At 47.7% G+C, this 15,736-nt stretch overlaps 1 protein-coding gene across 1 annotated transcript in view; it reads left to right on the forward strand.

Annotated features, from left to right (window-relative positions):
• HKDC1 (hexokinase domain containing 1) overlaps positions 1–15,736 on the forward strand; it is a 43,986-nt gene that overhangs the window by 7,889 nt on the left and 20,361 nt on the right. The window contains exons 3-9 of the mRNA XM_019731708.3: positions 3,515–3,663; positions 3,762–3,881; positions 7,582–7,677; positions 8,672–8,771; positions 10,941–11,124; positions 13,951–14,106; positions 15,177–15,410. Coding sequence (XP_019587267.3) covers positions 3,515–3,663; positions 3,762–3,881; positions 7,582–7,677; positions 8,672–8,771; positions 10,941–11,124; positions 13,951–14,106; positions 15,177–15,410 — 1,039 coding nt within the window. The remainder of the gene's footprint in view (positions 1–3,514; positions 3,664–3,761; positions 3,882–7,581; positions 7,678–8,671; positions 8,772–10,940; positions 11,125–13,950; positions 14,107–15,176; positions 15,411–15,736) is intronic.

The raw sequence follows: 15,736 nt of genomic DNA on the forward strand, positions 1-15,736 counted from the left end.
AACTGTTACCATTTGTGCCATCTCCTTTACCATCACGAAGGAAGTGTCCACTGACTGGGAAGGGGACTGATTCTGTGGGCCGCACCCCAGCTGCCTCCCTTCTTGGCCTCTTCCTCCAGGCAGCCTCCTAGGCCTCCTGGAGGGTGAGCCTTGCGGGTGAGCCCGGGGAGCCCCGAGGCAGTTGGCTGATAGGCACAGGGGTCCCATACCTGCCTGAGCATCAGACTCACCTGGCACGATTCCTAAACACATGGTTTCCTAGGCGTCTTCCCCTGGAGATTCTGAACCTCCGGGGATCTACACATTCAAACGTATGTGCCTTTGCCAGATGATGCACTAGCAGGTGGGGAAGGGCCAGAGGCACAAGCTTTGGCCATGGCTTAGGAGGAGGAAACCCCCAGCGTCCGCGGCAGCCTGGAGCCACTGGGCGGTCAGGGGAGCAGCATCCACAGTGGGCAGGTTGTCCAGGAAATCTCACCCTCTTGGGAGGTCATTTTCTTCTTTTTAATTGTTATTATTTTTAATTTATATTTTATTGAGAAATGACTGATATATACCATATATTAGTTTCAGGTGTACAATACAAGGATTCAATACTTGTATATATTGTGAAATGATCACCACAATAAGTCTAGTTGGTATCTGTCACCAGACACAGTTACAAAATGTTTTTCTTGGGTTGAGAACTCTTAAGATCTACTCTCTTAGCAACTTTCAAATATGCGATACAGTGTTATTAACTGCAGTCACCATGCTGTAACTACATCCCTGTGGTGGGAGGTCATAATAATCTCTGTGAAGACCGTAATGGTCCCACTGCCGCTGTTGCCCTCTTCCGGGCAGGTTCTCCCCTGGGGTCCCATGAGTCTTTTGTCTGGGGGCAGAGTCATGGAAGGGACCATACCACATGGTTTCCATGAATACTGCCCTGAGTCACCGGTGGAGCAAGGTGATTGCTTAGTGGTAATGGTGCTGGTGGCCCGAGGAACAAATGAGTGCATGCTGACACCATACCAGGTCTGTGCACACCTCCTGTCTGGATGGGGGCACAGCAGCCTCCTCTTTTATTAAAACCCTTTGGTCTAGCCTGCGGGGTGCCACAAGTGTTTTCCCAGAATCTCAATTGGACCTTGGCACTCCCTAGCTCAAAGTCTTTCTGTGGCTCCCCCTCACCTTCCAGATAAAGCCCAAGCTCCTTGGGGCTGAGGCAGCTTTCTAAATCCTTCCTAATTTACCCTGAGACTACCTGCCAGCCTCATTTCTGTCACACCTCCCTCCTTCCTCAGAAGCACAGTTCCCCCCTCTCCCATCCACCCCAGTGTGAGCTGGTTCCTTTGCTCAGTTTCTTCTCCCTGGGATCCATCCACCCTTCCCCTCCCCTACCCAGCTGGCTGATTCTCTCTCATTCAGCTCTCAGCTCTGTATCGTCCCTTCTGGATTGTTGCTCCTGCTCTGATTTAGATCCCGCTCCGTGTGCTTCCCATGATCAGAGCACTTTCGCTGCTGTATGGAAGTGACTTACTTGCCTGTACGTCTGATGGGCTCCCAAAGTCTTTCGTCTTTGCACCCCTAGCACCTGGCGCATTACTTGGCACAGAGTCGTGCTCAGTAAATGTTTGTACATGGACTGTGTGATCTACCCTACGGTACTTCCTATGCAGCAAGGTAACCTCTGTGAAAACATCTCTTGCTTGGTACATGAGGAGTGCTAACAAAATTTGCTCAGGATTACGTAGGTCCCTGTATTCCCTGTTGGAATAATAAATGGCTCCTTTGGGGCTGACCTAGGGAGATAAGTATCTCACTTTCCAGATGTTTCCACAAAAACAAAATATCCAGATGTTTCCACAGAAACAAAAGATCCAGCTGGCTGAGCCCGTAAATGAGGACCCTAAGCCTTTGCTACACCAGCAGGTCCACGTCCCAGCAGCACCTGGCAGCTTGTTCAGAAAGGCAGAGTCGCAAACACCACCTCCGCTACATCACAATCTGTGTGTTAACCAAATTCTTGGGAGGTCCACGTGCACATTCAAGTTTGAAGAGCACCAGGAGCGCCTGCTTGTGGCTCTGCGACTACCAGGAACAGAGAAACCTAGTTGAGCCAGGTCAAGAAAGGGGGTTGGGGGTTTCTGTACAAGGACACAACCGGGAAGGAGACACACCTGATCCCGTGGGATTCTGAGGGCAGGAACCATGGTCCACTCGGGACTGTGACTCCATGGTTTCGGCGATATCTGTGGGGCTACCCTGGCTGCCCTGCTGACCTCCGGCTTGCAAGACGCTTCCATTTCTGATTTTACCACCTACCAGCAACTTCCCTCTATGTTGTTTTTCATAAGGAGTGAATCTGAATGGCCAGCGGGCCCCTTAGAGCCACGAAGCAGCTGTAGCTGGGGGTCACATGGTACAAAACAAGGCCACTTGGGTTCCCAGGTTTGTGGGCATGGAGTTTCCCTCACACACGCCTTGGGCATATAGCATGAAGCGTGCCTGGTACGGGTAGCCACTCTTCAGGCCCATACATTCTATACAAACGCTTGTTGGTTCCAGGGTTTGCCCACCTGAGTTCCCAGCCCGTATCTACGACTGACGCTGAAGGTACTGGCAGGGTCCTGGGCAGGAATTCTGTCTGGAGCCTGAGTTGACCTATCAGGGTGGGCGGCCTTGCTGCAATATGTGTATCACTTCCACCTTTTTATTAACAGCATCTGTCTTGCACTGGGCTGGGTCGTGCTACATTTTCTCATTTGGGAGTGACTCTGGCCCCAAATATTGAGTATCCTCCCTGCCACCCCACCTCCCCGCTCAGTCCCGTGCTTGGAGTACCAGCTCTCTTTTCCCGAGGAGGGTAATACTACCTGCCTTGAATTTACATTTGCCTTCTCCAAAGGAACACGTTTCCTCCCTATAGCATAGCCCCGTGGGCAGGGCTCAGGCTGCAGAGTCAGAGAGACTTGGGTCACGCCCCAGCTCTGCCCCTTACTGGGAGGGCTCATGGCAGCAGCTGCATTCTGGAGTCTCAGTAAGTACACATAATGGTACCTGGCTTTTTTTCTTTTTTAAATTATTTTTCAATGGTAGTTGACATACAATATTATATTAGTTTCAGGAATACAACATAGTGATGAGACACATACATTATGAAGTGATCACCACGATACGTCTAGTACCCATCTGACACCATCCGTAGCTATTACGATATTATTGATTATATTCCCTATGCTGTGCATTACATTCCCATGACTTATTTTATAACTGGAAATTTATACTTAATCCCCTTCTCCTTTTTCACCCCGAACCCGCTCCCATCTGGCAACCATCAGATTGTTCTCTGTTTCAGGTGTACAAAACAGCATAATGATTAGACATTTACACCCCTCACAAAGTGATAATAATACTAGCTTTTGAGGTGGTTGTGAGACTTAATGACATCTCTTGCATGTCCAGCTTCTAACGCAGAGCTTGCTGTATAGCATACCGTCAGTAAACAACTTTTTTGTTTGTTTTTTAATAGAAAATGGGGAGTTTCTTTCCCTGGATCTAGGAGGATCCAAATTTCGAGTGTTGAAGGTGCAAGTCTCTGAAGAGGGGAAACAAAATGTCCAGATGGAGAGTCAGTTCTATCCGACACCCAATGAAATTATCCGAGGGCCTGGCTCCGAGGTACCAGGGCAGGGGCTCTACAAAGCGGGGCTGGGGTGGGGTGTCTGAAGGCCTGGACATGTAGCTCATGAGTGGCCCGTGCTTTCTCGTCTCTGCAGCTGTTTGATTACGTAGCTGACTGCCTGGCAGATTTCATGAAGACCAAAGGGCTGATGCACAGGAAACTGCCCCTGGGCCTAACCTTCTCTTTTCCCTGCGCGCAGACTAAATTGGAAGAGGTAAGGCCAGTGGTGCGGAGGGAAGAAGCTGCAAGACTGGAGTCTGTGCGGGTTGGGAACAGGAGCGATCAGCAGCAGTTTTCTGGCTTGTTTTTTCTTTTCTTTTTTTAACTGATGAGGTAGAAATGTGAGGCATAGAACTCGTTATCGCGGCGGCCTTGATTTTGCACTTCACGGGGCACAGCACAGGGGTTCTCAGACCTCAGTTGCATTGGAATCCCCCTGGGGGGCCAGGGGATAGGGAGGCTTGATAAACACAGATTGCTGGGCCCCACCTGGGGTTTTCTTACTCAGTGCAGCCTGAGATTTGCTAACAGGTTCCCTGGTGATAATGGATACTGCTGGTCTGGGGACCGTATGGCAGAACCACTGACAGCAGAAGAGTGTAAGCAGAGTGGGGAGGCTCAGGGAACCTCACCTGGACGGTGAGCCCTTAGGAGGAGTGGGGGGGGGGCACTGGAATGACAGTGTTGTTGAGCAGACACCACACCTGGGTGTACAGTCTCGGCTGTGCCACTTGCCATCTCGGTGTGCCTCTGATTTCAATGTGTAAACGTAGATGTAAAAACCTGATTCTTTTGTAAATCTATGAAGATAAATAAGGGGCCATATAAAAGGACAGTGAGCTTTCTGGGTCCTGGGGTTTATGGGAAGAGTCAGGTCTGGGATGGTGGCCCGTGGTCTCCAATCGCATGTACAGGTCATGACACCCAGCTGGCAGTCAGTGCACAGACCACCTTGATATCATGCCCCAACTTGGGATGTGTTGGATATTATTGGCTTGAGCCACTTATGGGTGTCAGGTAGTGGAAAGGAAGTGGGTTTCCCCATCCCTCAGACCTGGCTGTGAATCGTGGCGCAGAAAACTTGTGTCCCTTGGGCGTGTTACTTAACTTCTTGAGCCCTGGCTTTCACTGTACATCACAAGCTGTGAACAGGGACAATAATACCCACTTGCGGGGCTGAGACCAAACCTCTGCAAGTGCCCAGTGCTATGCCTGCTGTATCAGTGGGGGCTGCGCGGTTAGGAGGGTTGTCCCCTCGTGACTCGGCTAGTTCAGCTTCTGCACCTTGTCCCCAATTCTGCAGGTGCTTCTGGAGGGCAAGCACTGCTTTATATTGTTCTTCCTGTCCACCCCCAGGGTCTCTCGCACACTGTCTTGTATTTCCCAGGTGTCAGATAACTGGAAATTGTAAAGTACAATCAGTCATTTACTGATTCCATTGAATGGGAATTTGCCGTCCTCTGTCTATACAGGGGATGGGCTGAGGTTTATAAAGAAAGGATTGGGGGAAATAGTATAATGAAGGTTTCAGGGAATGTTAGAAGAGGCCAAGTGGCGCTTTGCTTTGAAGTGGCATCATCTTTGCTGGCTAGAAGAGCAGAGGTCCCAGGAGTCGAAGTGGAAGGTGGAGTCAGGAATCAGGCCTGGAGATCAGATTCACCAAATAGTTAAACACCTCTTACTGAAGCTCAGGAACAGAGACCGCAGGAAGACGGGAGAAAATTCTCAAGCTCTGTGGGAGTTACTGTGACTTTGAAAATCAAACTTGCATATTTTCTTGATAAATGTGGGGTGAGTGTATGGTTTGTCCATCCAGGATTTTGGCATTTACCTAAGTCAAGTATCCACCAGCACCTTTCAACAACAACAACAACAACAACAATAATAATAATAAACACTGTACCTCAGATTTTGACACTGTATCTTGCACTCTGCTGAACTCTTTATGTGTATTATCTCATTAAAATCCCCAAACAATCATATGAGGTAGGTAAGATTATTTCTATTTTATATTTGAGAAAAACTACAGCTCAGAGGAGTTAAGAGCCTTGCCTAAGGCCACGTGACCAAGAGTGGCTCAGCCCATGCTCACAAACTCCTGGACCAGACCATCTTTCCAGAAAGACACAGCTCTAGGATGTTTTTAAAAATGCCAGCAGGTGCCTGAAAGCATTTTGACCCATTTTTTATTGTATTCCAGTAAGGATTTTCTGGTAACATTAGACTACAGCAGTGTGCTTGATTATATCAACGAAGGGAGAAACTTTTTCTCATCAAAGTCTAGTTGAATTGCTTGTATTTTATAAAATTTTCCCCAAAAGTGCCTTTCAGTGAAGACTAAAATTAAGTAGAATAGCTTCGGCTACAAGGAAATGCCTTAATAATAACTGGGTGTGGGCGTAGCTATTTAACCATGGTTCTGCTGCAGGGGTAGATTTTGTGACACAAAAATAAGGCTCTTGGGGACAATGGTGATCAGCTATATGTGTGCAGAAGGAGGTGGGAAGGAGAAGCCTCTGTGAGGTCTGGTGGAGGGCGCCTTTGTGGAACTAAAAAGTGATGAAACATCAGGGCGAGGGAATTAAAGGCGGTCACTTTGTTGCTGTTGTGGTGGTTGTTGTTTTAATGAGGGGACAGAAAAGTCTTAGCCAAAGAGAAATTTGTGTGCACGTGTGTGTTCCTGATAAAATGGTAATTATTCTTCAAGGTAGGAAAAAAAAAAAAGGTAGAGAAAAGAAGGTAGAAACCAAAAAGTTTAAAGAGGGAAATAGAAATCACCTCTAATCCCAATCTTCAGAGACACCCACTACTAGAATTACTGGGTTTTCCTTTCAGTCATATCTGTTAAATACGGATGTTATGCTACATGTACAATTTAAAAAATACATAGTTGTATGCACTGCTTTTTTTTCACTTAACAGTACATCGCAAGCATTTATTCCCTACTCCCCCATACACCATCCCCCCCATAGGTCCCACATTGTGCTTAGCACCTTTTTGGGGGGATGCCACCCCTCAATCTCTCAGGGGAAGAAGGGATGTTACCATGGCCTATGAGAGCAGAAGTTAGGGAGAGCTACCACTAGGTGGTGCTGTGGTCCAGGGAAAAGCTGCTCTTCACTGGCGAGAGAGGGACCTGTTTTCCAGGTTGGTTTTGTCCTTCACTCCCTCTGAGACGGAGAACAGTTTCCTTCCTCTCTACAGCTCAGCTTCTTTATCGATAAACTGAGGGGATTGGGGAAGTGTGGTCGAGGTGTTCGTGAGTTTGGGCTCAGCCACTCTTAACTGTGTGTGGCCTTGGTCCAAGTTCTCTTCCAGTCTGGAAAAATTCTATGATTATTTGCTATTTTAGACACGAAACTCTTGGGAAACACCGACTTTAAGCAACTAATTGATGATGCAAGTTGAGAACCATTTTTCTAAGTTGAAACTCCTGAGGGAGTTCCACAAGCTAACACCATGTTAGTTCTGTTTTGTGCACCTGGTAACCTGCATTCTGTACACATTACACATAGTATGTATCGACCACATACCAGGTATTTCCATCAGAGCATTCCTGTGACAGAGGCTGGGAAGTGACATTTCCATCTAACAGATGAGTAAATCGAGGGTCAGAGAGGTTGAATGACTTGTCCAATGGCTTGTGAATACAAGTATTCTGACTCTTCCGCAGTTGTTCTTTCTGCCGCTATGTATCATAGTTCAGACTGCTCGGATGGGAGAAGTAATGATGTTTAAGTTATTAGAAAAGGCCTGTGAATAAATGCGGAAAGAATTGGGATGATTCAGCTTAAAGAAGAGAAGGCCGGGTTGTGGGGGGTTGGGGGTGGGGGTCGTGCACTTTAAGCACAAAATTCCTGCAGCTCATTTTCAGATCTATCTTTGTTTTGACTGGATCTGAATTCTTCCCCTAGGGTGTTCTGCTTTCATGGACGAAGAAGTTTAAGGCTCGGGGAGTCCAGGACACAGATGTAGTGAGCCGTCTGACCAAAGCCATAAAAAAACACAAGGTGAGGAGTTCGCCTCAGCATGGGGAGCCCCCCAGGCCTTGCCCCTTTCTCTTGAGGGGGCGTCTCACACTGTGCCTGCCCTGGAAGGAGAATCAGAGAAGGAATCGATCTCAGGGAAGTCTCACTGTAGTACAGGTGTGGCCAACTTGGATAAACCCACTGGTGGGCCTTGGTATGTGGAGCTTGTTCCAGTTACTGTTGAAAGTTGGACACTCTTCCCTGGGACCTTCCCAGCCGCCACAGCCCCCTCAGGCCGTCTTGGTTAGCCCCCCATGCTGTGTGTAATGCTCCAACCCCCAGCTCTCCTCTCTGAGGCTTAAAAGGTCACTTTCTTTCAAGTCTGGCTCTCTATTCCACTTTCTACTCTCTACTCATTGAACATCTCTTTTTGTTGAATAAATTTTACAATAATCTAAATAACTCCAAAAGCAAGACACGCTCCTTGCTCACTGCAAAGTACGCAAATAAACCCAAATTACTTGTTACCCTGATAGCAAGAGGACTATTTTGATAGATACCCTTCCAGTCTTTTTTTCTCTTTAAAGCTGTGACCGTTTTCTTTGTGTTTTTCTCTTATTATTTTCATTTTACTTTGAAATACTCCCCCAGCCTTGGGGAATGTGGTGCAATAACGCAGGGTGACTTGGCAGAAAGGTGCTGCCCACAGAGAGGCCTTGGCTGAGGCTGGCTGAGATGTCCCGATAAATGAGGACTTTGGTGTTTTTTCCTGAAAACACCATTGCTCTCAGGATACACACGCTTTCCCCGGGGTCCTGCATGGGTTCCCCTATTCAGCTCCCTCCTGCTCTTTCTTTCCCCTAGACCCCTGAACCTCGACAAAGGCCTTGCATCTTCCGGGCAGGCCCCGCTGGCAAGATCTAGTGATTGTCTCACCCAGTCACCTTCACTGCTTTTGCTTCCTGCGTGGGGAAAGGTAAAGGGCTAACGTATTCTTCCCACCCGCTGACGCCCTCTTGGGCTTATGTTCAAACAGGACATCGATGTGGACATCCTGGCCTTGGTCAATGACACTGTGGGGACCATGATGACGTGCGCCTATGACGATCCCTACTGTGAAGTTGGTGTCATCCTTGGTAACTCAATTTGACTTGCTTTTTTGGGGGTGGGGGGGGAGGAGTGGGGGAGGGGCTGGTGTGGGGCTTAGTTTCAGCAAGCTCTGAGTAACTTCTGTGGAAGGGTATTGGTACTGTCTATCTAGGAGAAACAACATAGAAAGATGAGAAATGAATACATGCGTTCACTGATTCATTCAACAAGCGTTCACTTGGGTGCCTATTATGTCCGGCCTTGTGCTCTGTATTGGGTTCTCAGTGGTGAGTTAGCACTCAAAGGTCCCTGGACTCACAGAGCTTTTGGTGGGGTGGTGGATGAAAGGGCAAAACAAGGCCTAAAGGTAATTTCAGGTGGTGGTTAGTGTGATGCAAATGAAGCAGGGTGGTGTGACTGAGCGTGAGTTGGGTAGGGTGGTTAGGGCAGGCCTTCTGAGGGGTCACATCTGAGCAGGAACCTCAGTGATGAGGAGGAGGGAGCAGAGAGGAGATCAAGAGGAAGAGAATCCCTGGCAAAGAAAAGAGGAAGCTTATGGCCTCTGAGATGGGAAGGAGTCCAGTGCTTGAGGAACCCCAAAAGGCTGACTGGGGGCTGAGTCAAAGTGAGTGAAGGCTGAGGGGAGTAGGCTGTTCGGGTTAGAGGCAGTGGACGGGGCTGGGCAGACTGTACAGAATGGACACGGCCACTGTAGGGTCTTTGGCTGCTCCCCCTAGGGATCCAGGGAGGCCCTGGAGGACTTTGGTGATGGATGGATAAATGGGGTGCGTGTGCACTTTCACAAAAGCTCATTTTGGCTGGTGTGTGGAGAATCAACTACTGGGGGCAAAAGTGGAAGCCAGGTGACCAGCCAGGAGGTCATGTGCAGGCAAGATGGGTGGAGGCCTGGACCAGGGAGGTAACAGTGCAGTGGGGGGGGGGGGGTCCCTGAGCTGGGAGGGTCTCTGCAGGAGGGGTCTGTTAGAAGGCTATTTAGGGGACAGTAAAGCTATGGATTGGATTCATAGGCTGTTCTTGAGTATACCCTTCCACCTCCCAGTTCTTTACCACCATTGGGAAAAGTTTTCTGAATTGCTTTTTCTTAATTTCTGACTACATTCTGCTCAGCCTGACTTTCCCAAAGCATACATCTTTATATCTGAGGGCCTTCATCTGCTCTCCCATTTCTGGAGCCCCACACCTCAGAAGGAGACGAGCGCTTGCGAGTCACAGCATCCAGCTACTGTCCACTGTGTCTGTCTTAGTGACAATGCTAGGTAACCCGCAGACTGGGTGCCATGCCTAAGTGGTGTTCATGCTTTTCTGAGAAAAGCTTCTTCCAAATATTGTATTACATTCTGCTTCTCTGCATTTCTTATTTCTCATGTTGGCTTTAAAATCCTCAGGCCAGAGTATCAACCAGGGGAAGATGCTTAAAAAAAAATTTCTTTAAAAAAAAACAACAAAAACAGCTTTATTGAGGCATAAAAATTTTCCTGTCTTAGGTGTACAATTCAATGAATTTTAATACATTGGCAGAGTTTTGTAACCATCACCACTACCCAATTTTAGAACGTTTCCATCATCCCGATAGGCCCAAACAGATTGTGCCCATTTGCAGTCACTTCCCAGTACTCAAGTGTTTGAGGCATTTCCTTGGAGTGATTTTGTGTTTGAATAATGGAGTGTTGCTTTCTTAGGTGATAGCTAATCACTGTCAAAGATAAGGTTGTAGCGTATGCTAGGAACAATTTGTGGCAGGCCATGAGGAAAGCGTATTTTTAGTATCAGATAGAGAAGAGGTTAAGTAGCTTCAGGAAAGGATTTTTAAAAATTACTGTGGGTTGGTGATTTAAAAAAATATATCTATAAGTTTGAGGTTAACTCACCCTCCTCTCTGTAAATGAGTTTTGTCAGCTCTCAATACATAGTCATCAGGCACTTTTCACAATTGACTCCATTCAGAACAGCAAACCATTAACACCCTGAGGAGTAGAGACTCCACACTGACGTCAGCTTTAAGTCTCAGGAACTTCCCGGGCTTGCCGAAGGAATTGCCGAAGGAAGCTGCTTCCCTCAGCGAGAACCAGTCCCGGGAGTGGATCAGAGGCGCTCGGTGGTGCAAGGGGAGGACTCTCAGGCAGATGAGTCCTCTCTGTGTTTGCCCAGCCAGGTGCCCTTCCTTCTCTGCATATTCTCTCTGACCCCTTGTTCAGGCACTGGCACCAACGCGTGTTACATGGAGGACATGAGCAACATTGACCTGGTGGAAGGCGACGAGGGCAGGATGTGCATCAACACCGAGTGGGGGGCGTTTGGGGACGACGGCGCCCTGGAGGACATCCGCACCGAGTTTGACCGGGATCTGGACCTCGGCTCGCTCAACCCCGGGAAGCAGCTGTGAGTCCCCTCGTGCTCTCACCTGTGCATCAGCCCCAGGAAATACCCAAGCACTCGGGGACACTTTAGACCTGGGAGGCTGTGTCGTAGGGACTGGTTATCCATTGCAAGAGTTTTTGAGGCAAAGCTTGTATTTCAGTTTCATTGGACAGATGAGAAAACGGAAGCCTAGGACGTGATTTCGCCTAGGTCATACGCTAATTCTACATTCAGTCCATATTTCTGGACCACAGATGTGTGAGGCAGGGGAGATAGCAGCGGGAAACCAGGTGACTCAGGTCCTGCCCTCTGGGCTCATTTGGAAGAGTGGCCACGTGACAAATCAGTGCCACCCGAGGAAGCTGGGCTCAGCCACAGTCCAGTGCTCCCGGCCACCCTGCTTTCTGACTCCTTCACAGCCTCAGGTGTCATGCAGCCTTTCTCAGCTCTTGTCCCACACTCACCTGCAGGAGAACTGTTTACTAAGGGGGTGTATATGCATTGCCCCAGCCCCAGCCCTGGGAACAACCATTTTGGCTCAGTTCTGTCTACATGCTGAGCTCCCTGAAGGCAGGCTACACGTGTGCTTTTTATTTCCTTTCTATACATAGTGTCTTACATGTTATTGCAACTCATTAAGTGTCTGTTGGATGCAAAAAAATATTTAAAATTTTAAAAATTATTTCAGACTTATAAAAAGTTGTGAAAGAAAATTGTACAAAACTCCCCTTCACTCAGATTCCCTTAATAGTAACATTCTCTGTATGTTTGTGTGTATATGTATATATAATACATATAAAATACACCTGTATATAAAATACACGTCTGTATACAATTATTTCTTCTGAGCCATTTGAAACTAAGTTGCAAATATAATATCCCTTCACTCCTCGATACTTCAGAGTGTATTACCTGAAAACTAGTGCGTTCCCTTAACATAACCAAAGTGCAATTATCAAAATTAAGAAATTAACATTTAATCAGTTCTAATATCTAATTTATAGGCCTTATTCAAAATTCACCAGCTGACCCACTAATGTCCCTTATAAAAAAGAAAAAGAAATTGTCCAGGCTTCAATCCAGGATCACACATTATATTAATATTTTGCTGCTGGTCTCTTTAGCCTCCTTTAATCTTGAAAACTTCTGTAGTAGCTCTTTGTTTTTCATGATCGGGAAGCATAGAAGTCATTCACTTTACAGAATGTCCCTCAATTTGGCTTTGTCTGTTTCCTCATGATTAGATTCAGGTGAGGCATTTTGGCAGGAATATCCCACAGGTGATGTGTGTCCTCTTCAGTGCATCACACCTGGAGGCACATGTTCGTTCCGTTACTGGGGACGCCACCGTGAATCACTGGGTTACGGGGACACGCAGCAGGTTTCTCCACCAGAGGTTATTCCTATTCCCTCTGTAATGAAGAAGTATCTGGTGAAGAGATACTTTGAGGCCATGTAAATACCTGTTTTGCATTAAACTTTCATTTTCTAATTTTAGCCTCCACTGATGAATTTCTAAGTCCATCATTCCCTCTATGTGTATTGTTATTCTACTGTAAGGAAGAGCTTTCCTATCCCCTCCACTTTTCTGTTTATACTAATATGGACTCATGGATTTTTAAATTTTTATTTCATGGGTTATAATTTCTTCCTACCATTATTTATTTTGATGTTCAAATTTTTTCAGATTTGGCCAGTAGAAGCCCCTTCAGGCTGGTCCCTATGTCCTTTTGACATATTCTCATCACTTTCTCTGGTGCAGTAAGATGCTCCAGGCTCATTGTGCATTTTTTCCAGCCCTTGTGCATGGAGCAGTCATTTTGTCAAGAAGCCCTGGTGGATAAATATTTTAAGTACCTCCCAGGAATCATTCAAACACAGAACTGAACAGCTGGAAAGTAAATTTCTGCTTTGGTTGTGCCTGTTCCCCAGCACACACCCATTTCCCTGGTGACACAGAGCAGTCACAGCCCAAGGAAGTGGTGCCTGCTTTTTAGGCTTTGTCATCCCGTCCCTCTCCATTTCCCTTAAAATAAATTCCATTTCCCCAAAGTCAGCCTGGATTTCTTTTCTTTTGTCTTCTGTTTCTGCAATGCTCTGACTTTTTACAATGAAATAGATAAAACTGATTAGGAAACAGGTTGTCCGTAATTTTGTGCCCTATTATATCTGGAAAATAAACACTGTATTTAATAGTTTACAATCGCTTCTTAGATGCAGACTCAGAGTCTAGGTTTGGGTAGTCTCTTGGGATAGTTCATCCACATGACTGTAGAACCTTTCCGGGGCTCTCCAAGCCCTGCTCACAGACACAGCATCTTTCTTGGGCAGAAGGATGGTGTAGGAGTTGGAAGCATCTGAAATGTGGGTTTGTCATGGCATGGTTGGGAAAGTACGTGAAGGCTCTGTGGTTAATTCCTGAAACCTAACATGAGAATGGCACCCCCTTGTCTACGGCCACAGCACCCTGAACGTGCCCGTTCTCGTCTGATCTCGGAAGCCAAGCAGGGTCGGGCCTGGTTAGTACTCTGAGGGGAGAATGGCACCCCCATGGCCAGGGGTGGTTGAGATAAAGATTCTTGAAATCAAATGCTTTGTGAGCAGGAAGGAATCTTAGATCTCCTCTGGTTTAGTCCTCCCCTCTTATAGGTGAGGAGAGTGGTTCAGTGAGGGTAAGTGGGCTCCCAAGGGCACCCCAAGCTGGGACAGGGACTTAGGCCTCCTGACCCGTGGAGCGGCCCTCCCACCCCTCATGCTCCTGACTACGGGCCATGGCTCACGGGCTTTGGGAAAGGATGCTGCACAACCAAAGGCATTGCTGCCACTGATCTGTTCACCAAATTGTAGGTTTGAGAAGATGATCAGCGGCCTGTACTTAGGCGAACTCGTCAGGCTCATCCTGCTGAAGATGGCCAAGGCCGGCCTCCTGTTTGGCGGCAGGAAATCCTCCACCCTCCTCACTAAGGGCAAGATTGAAACACGGCATGTGGCTCTCATGGAGAAGTAAGCGCTGGCTGGGTCCCTCCTACCTTGACTCTGCAGAGGGATGGGGTGGGTGGCCAAGGTGTGCGATGCTCGTGGTAGTGGTGCGCGGAAGGGACCAGGTCTTCCTCATTCACCAGGATGATTCCGACTTGGGCACAGACTCAGGTGGGTCAGCGAAGCCCGCCGAAACTCAGATGTGGCTTCTTGTTGGTTTCATCAGCCTAGGATTTTGCTGATGGAGATCCATCCCCTGCCTCATGTTTTGCTGCCTTCTTTCACCCTACAGTGGTGATTTATAACTTTTTTAGGGTCACTGACCCCTTTGAGAATCTGATTCAAGTTCTGGACCCTTTACCCCCCAATTGTATATTTGCACACAGTTTTGCTTATAATACCAGGGTATCCTTTGACCCATGGAATCTCAGTTAAGAACTCCTGCTATAGCAAGAGCCTTCTCTACCTGGTACTGTTGGGGACTAGCTTTGGCTTTGAGGCCTCATACACAGGTCCCTGCAATGGGGACTCATCCCAGTCAACTTGGGGTCCTGTTCCTCTGGCGTAGAAACCCTGGCATTACCCTGGATTTTGTAGTTTACTGGATTAACTTATCTAAGTGGCATCTGACTCTCAGAGACTCTGACTCTCAGTCTGTGCAGAGCTTGGCAGGGACTGAGTTGCAGAAAAAGGCAGTATAGTACAGGGTAAGTAAAAGGGTGGGCCGTGTACTCTAACTGCCTGAGTTCAAATCCTGGCCCTCGCACTTACTAGCTGTGTGACTGTGGACAAGTTACTTACTCTCTCTGTGCCTCAGGGCTCACTTCCGTACAATAGGGGAACATGGTACTTCCCCCAGAACTGTTGTGAGGATTGAGCTAATCCATGTCAAGTCTTTAGACAAGTGCCGGCACATAGTGAGTGTTCAATAAATGGTGGCTGCTATGATCATTGGTGATATTATTATCATCATTCTATTACTGTGTGCCAGCCTATTTATTTTCACCATCCTGAGAGGTGAGAAAACTGGTTCCCTGAGGGGGACTCCCATGGAATGGAAAAGTGTGGTCCCCTCATTCCTGTCCCCTGGCCAGGTATAAAGAAGGCCTTGCCAATACAAGAGAGATCCTTACGGATCTGGGCCTGGAGCCTTCGGAGGCCGACTGCATCGCGGTTCAGCACGTCTGCACCATCGTCTCCTTCCGCTCAGCCAACCTCTGTGCTGCGGCCCTAGCAGCCATCCTGACACGCCTCCGGGAGAACAAGAAGCTGGCGAGGCTCCGGACCACAGTGGGCGTGGACGGCACACTCTACAAGATACATCCTCAGTGAGTGCTACCTGCCAGCCCACCCCCCCAACAAATGGGTCTCCCCTGGAGCAGGGCCCCAGTGTTCTCTCTAAACTATGCTTCTCTGGGTTGCGGGAACCATCCATCTCCTACTGGTTCTGAGAATACAGGGGAAAGGGTAAATTGGGAGACTACGTCCGTCTAGCTGGCTGGGTTGCTTTGGGGGAATCATTCTTAATGAAATATTCTGCTAATGCCAGTTGCCTGACTAGCAAGGCCACCCATCTGTGTGTTTATCCATCTAGTCACCTATCTATCCATTATTATTGAATATCTATTATGTGGTAAGATTGTAAAGTAAGATA

The sequence above is a fragment of the Rhinolophus sinicus genome, chromosome 15 (genome assembly GCF_057876585.1).
Source record: "Rhinolophus sinicus isolate RSI-liver-muscle chromosome 15, RSI-T2T, whole genome shotgun sequence".
NCBI lineage: Eukaryota > Metazoa > Chordata > Mammalia > Chiroptera > Rhinolophidae > Rhinolophus > Rhinolophus sinicus.